General features: G+C 41.4%; 2 protein-coding genes across 4 annotated transcripts in view; both read right to left on the bottom strand.

Annotated features, from left to right (window-relative positions):
* The window catches only part of mphosph8 (M-phase phosphoprotein 8), a 27,227-nt gene extending 19,861 nt beyond the window's left edge, over positions 1 to 7,366 (bottom strand). The window contains exons 1-7 of one of the 3 annotated variants that reach the window (XM_031873946.1): positions 7,095 to 7,366; positions 4,871 to 5,032; positions 2,988 to 4,052; positions 2,428 to 2,524; positions 2,089 to 2,334; positions 1,626 to 1,748; positions 175 to 316 (exon numbers count right to left, since the gene is read on the bottom strand). In XM_031873946.1, the coding sequence (XP_031729806.1) occupies positions 175 to 316; positions 1,626 to 1,748; positions 2,089 to 2,334; positions 2,428 to 2,524; positions 2,988 to 4,052; positions 4,871 to 5,032; positions 7,095 to 7,196 (1,937 nt within the window). In that variant the 5' untranslated portion in view covers positions 7,197 to 7,366. The remainder of the gene's footprint in view (positions 1 to 174; positions 317 to 1,625; positions 1,749 to 2,088; positions 2,335 to 2,427; positions 2,525 to 2,987; positions 4,053 to 4,870; positions 5,033 to 7,094) is intronic. The other 2 variants (XM_031873945.1, XM_031873947.1) reach the window with 2 other exon arrangements.
* A 439-nt stretch (positions 7,367 to 7,805) lies between these two features.
* On the bottom strand, positions 7,806 to 10,161 carry LOC116398031 (transcription termination factor 2-like). The gene is made up of 3 exons (XM_031874013.1): positions 10,083 to 10,161; positions 9,116 to 9,190; positions 7,806 to 8,575 (listed from the first exon to the last, which is right to left on the bottom strand). The coding sequence occupies exons 1-3, from the start codon at positions 10,088 to 10,090 to the stop codon at positions 8,431 to 8,433; spliced, it is 228 nt and encodes a 75-aa protein (XP_031729873.1). The 5' UTR covers positions 10,091 to 10,161; the 3' UTR covers positions 7,806 to 8,430.
* Between the last annotated feature and the right edge of the window lie 117 nt (positions 10,162 to 10,278).

Below are 10,278 nucleotides of genomic sequence, written 5' to 3'. Positions count from 1 at the left end.
CACACACACACACACACACACACACACACACACACACACACACACACACCCCTGTTTAGTATGCAATCAGACCATATAACTAAGCCAGAGTGTTGCCCTGAGAAAGCTGCTAGCTCTAGATAGATTGAAAACACCAATACATCGATGAATATAACATTTATAAGACGATCATACCTTTCCGATGATGGAAGACAGTAATCCGAGTCACTGCTGTCTTGTGTGTTGTCGGGATGCACGATATCCTCGTCATCCGACGATGAATCACGAGGACGAACGAGGCTCCCGGGGTCCTCCTCCAGCAGTTTCAGTACTTCGTCTGGAGTGAAATATTTCTTTGTTCGTTGTTTTGACATCTTTCTCTCAAAAATTCCAACAAAGTGATGACAAAACAACCGCAAAAGTAACACACGCGACGCCAAATCAAGCTAATGCTATGCTCTCTGCGTCAGCTGCCTGCGAGTACGCCAGGCTACATCTCCGCATCGGATTGGAAGATTTGAGAGTGAATGACACCTCATTTGAATGTTAGAGCCAATAGAATTTAGCTATAACCACCAAAATGAGATTGACAGCACTGTTAGCCAATCAGAATCAGCAAAGTGCCGTCCTGTGGGAAGTGCAGGCTGCTACACACGGCAATTCGAATGCCTAACGGCCCCTAGAAACGCCCGGAATGATTGGAGTGTAACACAGGAAATAGGTCTCACATATTTCAGTGTGGATTTACCGGTAAAATAAAACAGCAAAGCTAAGAGAAATGTTACAACTATCGTTTGATGAAGCGATTTCTGTTGTTGGTGTTCTTTGGCTCATATCTCGCTGATGCTTTGATGTAGAGGGATTTGATATTGCGAGTGGGTTGACTAGGTGACGTTATATGGATTTTGATATTTGGTAATTCATTTAGTTGGTGTTCGCGTTGTGTTTGGAGCATGTAAAAATGGCTTATACATTTTTGTAGCCCAGGTTCTGCTGTTTAATTTGATTTTGTGATTAGTGCATTGTTTCACACTGTGTTTAGCCAAGTCTTCTCACTGGCCCCCAATCGGGGGCTTCTCGGGCTTGAAAGGTGAAAGAAAGTTTGCATTGTAGATCTCACAATCAAACCTATTTATAAGACATTGGAAAAAATGAGATCATGTTTTCTTTAAACAATCGACAAAACTACAGTTTATCGCAGCTAGAAGCTGTGAAAAAACGTCAGTATCGTCAGATTTCATCAACATTTTATTCTAAATGTGTCATTTAAAATCCCAAATAAACCGTTTGAAGTAACCAAATCCTGTAAAGAATGATGATTTTGAGCCGACTAATAGTTGAAGCTTTAACATGAACAAAGTGAGGTAAGGGTGATCACCAGAGGCCCCACAATACGATATTATTACCGTACATAACTTCTCCTTATTATTTTTAAAAATACTTATAATGAGCATCGTTTGAGGGAACTTGAGATCCAAGATTTTCATTTGCAACGACCGCTTCTCTGAAGTTGTTGTGCATTCAATAATAAGGAACATAAAAACAATGGGTTGATTAACAACCACGAGGCGTTTTAAGCAGAAGATCATCCATCAACAGTTTGAAAGCTTCTAGACAGTCTGAGCTGTGAATGTAAAAGTACTCACTGGGCGACAGCGGCGGACCCGACAGGATCTCATCCTCCCCGTTCAGGTGTTTCTGGAAGTCGTCCAGAGTCATCCAGTCCAGGTTGAGGTCCATTCCCAGACTCAAGGTGGCCTGGCCCTTGTCTGGACAGCACACGGAGCAGAGAGAGACGCTTCGTTAGTAAAGGTGTAAATGTGAACCTCAGATTAACTCCACACTTTAACATCAACCAGCACAGTGTAAATACAGTTTTAACATTAACCAGCACAGTGTAAATACAGTTTTACTGACGATGGTTCTCCTGCAATATTCACTAAAACATGTGTTTCTAGTTCTAGGATCTGTTGCTCCACTATTCATTAGTTAACAGGCTGAAACCTTGAAAATCTTACTCACATTATGTTTTAAACCTCAGTAAGTGTTTGCATTAAAAATCAACAAACGGACATCTCAACTGTGCAGAGAGGTAAATGTGAACCGTACCACACTTGTCAGCGCCCCCTGGTGGATCCTGGGTGTCCTGATTGTCGTCACACGCCATGAAGAGTCTGGGCTCACTGTCCTCTCTCCTCTTCCTCCTCTCCTCCGTCGAGCTCTTCCTCTCCCAGCCGGTCCGCTGCGTCTCCTCCGGTCTCTCCTTCCGCTCCCGGGAATCCTCCCCGGGCTTCGGCTCCGCCTCCCTCTCCTCACTGTCCAGACTGAAGCCGTAACTCTGGCCGGGTCTGGAGGCTGAAAAGACGGAGCAGACAAGTCGGCATATTTATATTTATATACAGTATATAGTACATATATATAATAATGATTTGTGTGTGTCGAGCATACCATCTGATTGCTTGTTCTTCTCCGTCTTCTCCGGCTCTGGTTTCTGAGCTGGAGACTCTTTGGTTGTCTTGGAGAACTTCTCAATCTTTCCTGTTAGCTAATGTTGATAAAACACAATGTTCAAACCTCCAGATAAACCAGTGAGCAGCAGAATCCATCAAACAGGGCAAACATTAATGTTGACTAATGTTCACCATTTGACAAAAAGTCTTTAAATATATACATTAAATATGTTGAAATGGGATAACTTACTCAATAACTTACTCCTTACATCTTTCTTAACAGTAGATAGATTTTAGGCATTTTTTATACGTTCTCTGAAACTTTGCACAGATAGAATATGTATTATAACAAGTTAAACAAAGCTTAATAAAAGGGATAAAGGCTCAGGAAGTGAGGACTGATGTTATATCTCATTAACAACAAATGATTATGTTTTATACATTTTCTAAACTGTATAAATTACACGAAATGCATGTTTGTCTCCACTTTGAGTTTGAACAAATGCGTTTGCCATTTTTTGACGAGGTAAAAGTAACCAGCATCACACGGTGATGTACCTTTGTGGGTTTGCTGCTGATCTTCTCCGGGACAGCCTGGTGCGCCGGCTGCCGTCGGGGCGCTCGGTCTTTTGCTTCGCAGTTCAACAGGAACTTCTCGAACAGGTTGGTGGAGCCCGACGCTTCCCTCGGTCCCAGCGCCTCCTCTTTAGCCGCCGCCGCCACCACCTCCTCCTCCTTTGGCTTGGTGGTGCTGCCAGTCGCTGTGACGGAGGAGGTGGAGGACGTCGAGGACGTGGAGGAAGACGGGACTTTGGGCGGCGGTGCTGCAGACGTGGCGGCGCTCTCCGGTCCTTTGCTCTTGGCTTTCTTATGCAGCGTGGAGCTATCGCTGGAGTCAGAGTGCGGCGCGGCGTCCTCCTTGACTTTAGAAGTGAGGCTCTTCAGTTTTTGGAGGTTGCTTTCTTTCTGAGTGGCGTCGGGCTTTTTGCTCTTTTTGTCTTGGATGAGGTCCTTAATGCCCTGCAGCTTCACCTCCCACTTCCCTTTCTTTTGTTTCGACTTGTCCTCCAAACGGGATTTTTCGCCCGACTTCGCCGCAGTTTCGGTCGACGCCGAATCGTCCATTTGGGACTCAGACGGGACGTCGCTCAGGGTGTCGTCCAGAGGAGGAGCGGCCTCATCCTCAGAGCTTTCAATCTTCCTTTCCTTCTTCCCTTTCCTTTTCCTACCCTCCTCTGCCTTGTCTTTCTTATACTTTCCTCCCTCTTTCCCCTTTTCCTTCTTGTGTTTTTTGGAGGGAACAGGCTCTTCGTCCTCCTCTTCAGAGTCTATCTGCCTCTTTTTAGAGTCGCTCTTTTTCTCCTTGGGAGGAGAGGTTGGAGTTGGAGCTCTCTCCTCTTCCTCTTCCTCTTCCTCGTCTGTCTCTGGTGCCGGTAGAGGCCTGAACTCCTCCTTCCGTTTGTCTTTCTTCTTCTTCTTCTTCTCCTTTGGAGGAGGCTCCTCTTCTCCTTCCCGGCTCTTTTTCTTCTTCTTCTTCTTGACGGGCGACTCGGTTGGACGGTCTTTGTCACCTTCACTCTCTGAGTCGGCATCGACCGTGTCGCTCTTTGTAGGCGGCGGTTTCTAACAGAACAGGAGTAGCAACATCACATTTTAAAATCATACATTGTTTTTTATTTTTAGCTTCCCTGGTTTTAGACCTACAGTAGCACTACGAAGCTCTTTTCTATGAGCGGGTCCTCGTTTAGCTCTTGCACAGTATTCCATTCATCTACAGGTGTCTGGTTTAAAGCATAGACTGTAAATAAGAAGCAGACGTAGTCACGGTGACATGAGTTTATGTTCTCAATCTCTAGTTTCAAGTCTTCTTCAATACAGCATGATGTTCATTTAGTACATTATGGTCCATTTAGAGTCAAACAGACCATAAAGCAGGGGATGCTTTAGGGCGGGGCTACACAGTGATTGACAGGTCTCTACCAGAGACGTATACGTCGTCTCTACATCGCTCCTCCTCAGCCCAAATATGGTCACTTCCTGTTCACTGGCTGCAAAAAGCCAAGATGGCGACGGCAGTCCAAAAACCAATGGATGAATCACGATGACTACTTCCTCTTCTTATGTACAGTATATATGACCATGGTAATAAATCAAGAGAGAAGTAGAGTCATTTTCTCATAGATTTCTATACAACCAGAGGAGTCGCCACCTGGTGGAAACTAGAGAGAATGCAGCTTTAACACATGAAGCTTTGGCTTCATGTTTCAGACTCTGAGGTTGCCCCTCGGTTTAAATAGAATGAAAAGAGATACTAAACAAAAACTGTGCATGAGTAAGAGCCCCTACTTTACTCCTTAAATGCTGTACCTACACCAGTACTATTGTTTCGGTGAGTACAGTACCAGTAGTACTAAGACTACCTGACTGTCACTAAGACTTACCACGCTCTTCTTGGCCTCGGCCTCTTTCTTGGCCTTGAGCTCCGCCATGGACTTCTTAAAAGCCAAGAGGACCTCGCAACAGTCCTCCAGATGGGCCTCTGGCTCCCACGTGTCATCATCCGAGCAGTAGTTCTTCCATCGGACTCTGTAGAGCACTTCGCCCTGGAAACACACAGAGAGAGAAGTGAGCGTTTCCTCCACCACTAAACCGACACGGAGGCTCGAAGCTGTCACAGTTTATCTGGCGACTGTTTCACCCACCGACAGACTCAGATGACGGCTGCCTGCACGCAAACATGGCCGACAGACTAGATTAAATGAATCTTCATGCATTGGTTGTTTTCATAGTAGATGCTATATTGTACAAGACAGTGTTGAGAGTTCATTTGGGCAGAAAAAGCAAAACACTTGAAAAGGTTTTTAAAGCCTAAAAAAGGAAAGTTTACAAGATTAAGAGCAGCAAAGCAATGCTGAAACAACAAGGCTTTTATTGTGAAGGGACCAGAGGCCCAAACAGTTGGACTAAATCCATATTTTAGATTTCTTAATGTTTTTTGTTGTTATTTTCGCAGTGAAACATTTAGTTGAAGAGCTGCAAACAAATGACTCAGAGTGATTAAGTTAAACACTTTTTTCTTTTCATGGGTCTAAAGATGTGTTGCATGTTAAAAGTGACACTATTAAGACATCTATCTTAGACATCTAAGATAAACTATTTCATAGGGAGAAGTAAACATCGTCCCGGGCAAGTAGATTTCTGACCTACTAGCCCAACCGGGGGAAGTTTAGCTTCCTGTTCAGCTGTGGAAGCTGGAAACAGTTTTACTTTTGAAAGGAAGATCAGTACAGTTTGGTTCAGCTGGAGATCACATTTCCTCTCTCCTCGTCTCTTCATCACTGCAAATGCACATACTTACACAACAATGTTTCTCCAGCATAAATTCACCTACGTTATCTCCAAAATCTTTTTTCATCTCGCAAATTATCCTGAAAGTGTCCAAAGCTGGGAAATAATCGGATTACTTAAATTGACATTAAGGAACAGAGTAAATGCTTTTTAAAAGCCCTGGCACAAACACGACCAACACAACGGCACTGCCTTCAGAATTACACACCAAGAGGAGTTAACGTTTAAATGTGCCGCTGTCTTGTGACTTTGTAAACACAACACGAGAAATAATAATAACAATAATAATAGGAAGCATCACTGCTGCAAAACGTAAACAAACTGTACAAAAGAGGTAAATAACCGAGTTATAACATCTATAACCTACGATTGTTAATAATATATTGACATAGTATTTATACAGAAATCTGGAGGTATTCAATAAGAAACGGCAGATATTGTATTGAAAGACTAAATAGAGTAGGATTACTGTAAACTTCAACAAATACATAATATAATATAATCAATGCGACACACACTGATGTACATCATTTGTGATGAAATTTAACAGTTTCAGTTCATTATTAGTGAGTTAATTACTTAAATAGTTTTTGTTTTTTACTTACTAAGTGGGACAACTACAGCTATAGAATATTATTTAAAAGCATCTTGTAAAATACTAATAGGTTACTAGATAACTTTGACTTGTGTAAAGATTTAATGTCACACAGCTGAAATATTATAATTAACGCAGCAGATGCCCCCAAAATAATCACGTTACTATGTTCTTACAAAGACACAACGTAACTTAAAATAGTATAAGTGAGATCCAACAGATACATATTATCAGTGAGACGTTTATCTGTAAATACACACAGGTGAGTCAGTCTGTTGATGTCTTTTCATAAACACACACTAACCCTAAACCTCTAAAAACAAAAACACCACCATGCAATATGTGTTATGCACAACGACACTAACAGCTAGCACTATATTCTCTGGATTAGTTTCGCTTTGCTGGAGCAAATGCACCAAAGAGGACAATGGGGGTGTTAAGCTTTTACAAGACGTCCGTCCTTTGGCCCCAGCAGGGGGAAAGGCGAACGGACATCATGGGAGAAACGATGCTAAAATATGGACAATAGCAATTTAATGCACCTTATATACATATATAAATACACTGTAGACATGTGAGTTAATGTAACGGAGGGTGTGTGTGAGCTACACGTCGTGAGAGTGGAGTGAAAGCAATCCAAAGACAGCCATGTTTTGCAAAGCTAGCCAAGGCGGCTAACGGTAGCTAACTAGCTACGGTAGCTAGCTTAGCTTAGTTTTTACCTCTTCCACTCGCATGTCGATGATCCTCTCCACTTCGTACACATCTTCCTCCTCGTCTTGCTCGCTATCCACCGGCTCTACTTTGTCAGCCTCAGCCGCCATGGCTTTAAAAAAAAAAAAACAAGCAGCTATTATTTGTGTTTTGGATCCAGTACTCGTGAGGGCCGCAGTTTTGCGTACCTGGCGGTAACCGTTAGCTCTGCGGTGCTCAGAGGGTTCTCGAGCACGAGCACACAGGAACCAGTTTACCGCGCGCTCTTACCGCGTGTTGCGTTCATGTGCCCACTCGCAAAATCTTTCATTTCTAAATCACAATTCACTTTTGCAAAAAACAATTGTAGATTTTTGTTAACCACGTGTTTTATACGTTTTTAAAGTTTCGCTTTAAGACTTATCTTAAACCACTTGGACTATAGGATCATTAGTGTATTCATTATTTTTTTTTAAATAACGATTTCATATTACAGTCGTGTAATGTTATTTTCAGACGTTGGAGACCCAAATGTCCGATGTTTATCAACGCAACATGGAGATGAAGCTCCCCTCTGGATTTGAAGCATTAAAAACATGGAGGACTATGGAAGCCCATTTCCGCAGCAAAATAATAAAAAAATCCACCTCAGCCACATTAGTTTTATTCTTTATACTCCTCGCATGGTTTCCTCCATGCATCCCTGGTGGGAGGGACTAAGACTTGAGAAGTACCCTTGGAGGAGCACTGTGACTTGATACAGGGAGCCGTCACATGAGCAACTGAATTTATTTAAAATCAACAAACAATACTTAAACAAAGATATTTGAAAACAGCTTTAAAAGAAATAAACTCCATCAGGTGACAAAAATATACAACAAGGAGGAAGTATTTGCTTCACTCCAATAATGAGCCAGCGTAAATCACCTGTGTGTCTGCAGGTTAACATTTAAAGATTAATTAAAGTTTCCTTCAGACCACGTCGACAATAATAAATAAGAGAAACCGCAGGTCATTGAAAAGCATCATGTAGGAAGAAGAGTTTCAGGAACAACTGACATAGTGTTAAAATAGATCCACTAAAGCAACATGCATCAGAGTGAACAGATGCTAACAGCTGTACTGAAATAAGGGACTTAAAGGAGTTTAAGTAAAGAACTGAAATAAAAAAGGCACATGAAGTCCAATAACAGGTTGAAAAGCAGTCAGGATGACGGTAAAATTACTGTTCTGGATTAAGATAAAAGAAGAAACCCGTCACTACACGTGTGTAAAATAAGCCCTCTAGCATCTCAGATTCATGAGACTATTTTTCAATCTTCTACCCTGAACTTTAAACATATTGACGGCGGCGGCGCTCTCGTCTCAGACGCCAAAAATGATCCGGAGGTCGGCCAGGGAGAGTTTGGAGGCTGTGCTCCCCGTTCCCGTCAGCACATTGTGGGCCAGCTCCTTCTTCTTCACCTGCAGCGAGGAGATCTTCTCCTCCACCGTGCCGTCACACACAAACCTGGAGAAAACACACACACACACACACACACACACACACACACACACACACATTCATTAACACGCACACACCAAATTATAAACACACTGAGGCTGCAGGACAGCAGAAGCACATATTACACCTATTTTTAAATCTTTACGTGTTAGTTTTTAGTATTGATTTTTAAGTTCTTTTATCAGTGTATTTTTACCAGACTTCCTCTCAGAAATGCTTTTAGTTTATGAACCAGTGAGGAACCTCAGATCCTCTGGTTCTTCTCTTTTAGCTGCTCCACAAAGCAGAACTAAAACATTTTAGGATTTATAATCCAAGTTGTTAGAAGAGCCTTCAAGACGCTCTGAGAGTAGCTAAAGATATTCATATTTTTAAACAGAAACTAAAAACCCATCTATTCAGCTTTCTTCTCTTTCTCATCTTTTATTATTATTGCTTATTGTTCAGTCTGATTTGATACAATATCTTTTGCGTTTTCATGCTATCATTTCAGTATTTATACATAAATAAACTTGGTTTGGATGAGCCGTCCCGCTGACGCGTTACCTGTGGATGGTGACATCTTTACTCTGTCCCACTCTGTAGATCCGGTCACAGGCCTGATCCTCCAGGGCTGGGTTCCTGTGAGAGGGGTCAGAGGTCAGAGGTGCTGAGCAGGTCAAAAGATTTCATCACTTCATGAGTAGCATTAGACAACCAAGTCAGTGCAAAATGGCTCAAAATGGTATTCATGTTGATTTTTATCTCCTGTGTTTGTTTGAGAGAGTGAGCACTATTAAAACATCTTAAAGAAGTGTATTTTATCATATTTAATAATGCAAAATGTAACCTTTATGCCTCATTTAAGGATCATTCATTTATTTATTTAATATCATTTTGGCTGTGTTATTGCATACTATAATACACTTTACAGCACAAAATCATGCATTCTATTATATCAGCCTTTTAATCTGGAGGTTGGATTCTAAATTATAGTTTTACTATTTTTCCAACAGATTGAGACATTTTTACAAATACATTATATTTTCCTGTTTTCTTGCAATTTTTAAAAAAAAATAAAATAAAAAAATCCTCTCAAGCATTTAGAACAGAAAATAATAGAATTGTTGTGTTGTGTTTTTGTCAAATATAAACAACAATGTTAATTATTATACAACTAACAATATATAATTTTATGTCGGTTTTTGACAAGGACAAAGATTGGCACTTTTGGAACTTGTTTTTTAAAGTGAGGCACAAGAGATAAAGTTTGTGAGCTCACTTGTCTTGAAAATTAGAATTGTCAAAACTGTAAAAAGGTTATCATGTCTTTAAAATGTCAATCATTGTCTCGTAAATGGTTCTGTGAGAACAAAGAGGCTGGGAGCAGCTCAAGTTTCAGTTTAACTGACTCAAGTGAAGTTCAGTTGAAGGTGAAAGTACTTTAAGAACAACAGGAGAAACGTAATAAAGAAAGTAATTCAGACAGAAGGCCGACTGTATTTACAGCCGACTACATCTAACAGAGTCTCACCAGTGCATGTCGATGAGAAACAGGTGATTCCCTCCGATGAGGTTGAGTCCAACCCCTCCAGCACAAAGAGACACCAGCATCACCTTTGGGAGAAAAATAAACAGAAATATTAATCCACATATCTATAGAAACTCAAATATAAACACACACACACACACACACACACACACACACACACACACACACACACACACAC

The sequence above is a fragment of the Anarrhichthys ocellatus genome, unplaced genomic scaffold (genome assembly GCF_004355925.1).
Source record: "Anarrhichthys ocellatus isolate YVR2014 unplaced genomic scaffold, GSC_Weel_1.0 scaffold77, whole genome shotgun sequence".
NCBI lineage: Eukaryota > Metazoa > Chordata > Actinopteri > Perciformes > Anarhichadidae > Anarrhichthys > Anarrhichthys ocellatus.
Note: the sequence above shows the minus strand (reverse complement) of the source record. Positions and strands in the feature narration are given on the sequence as shown.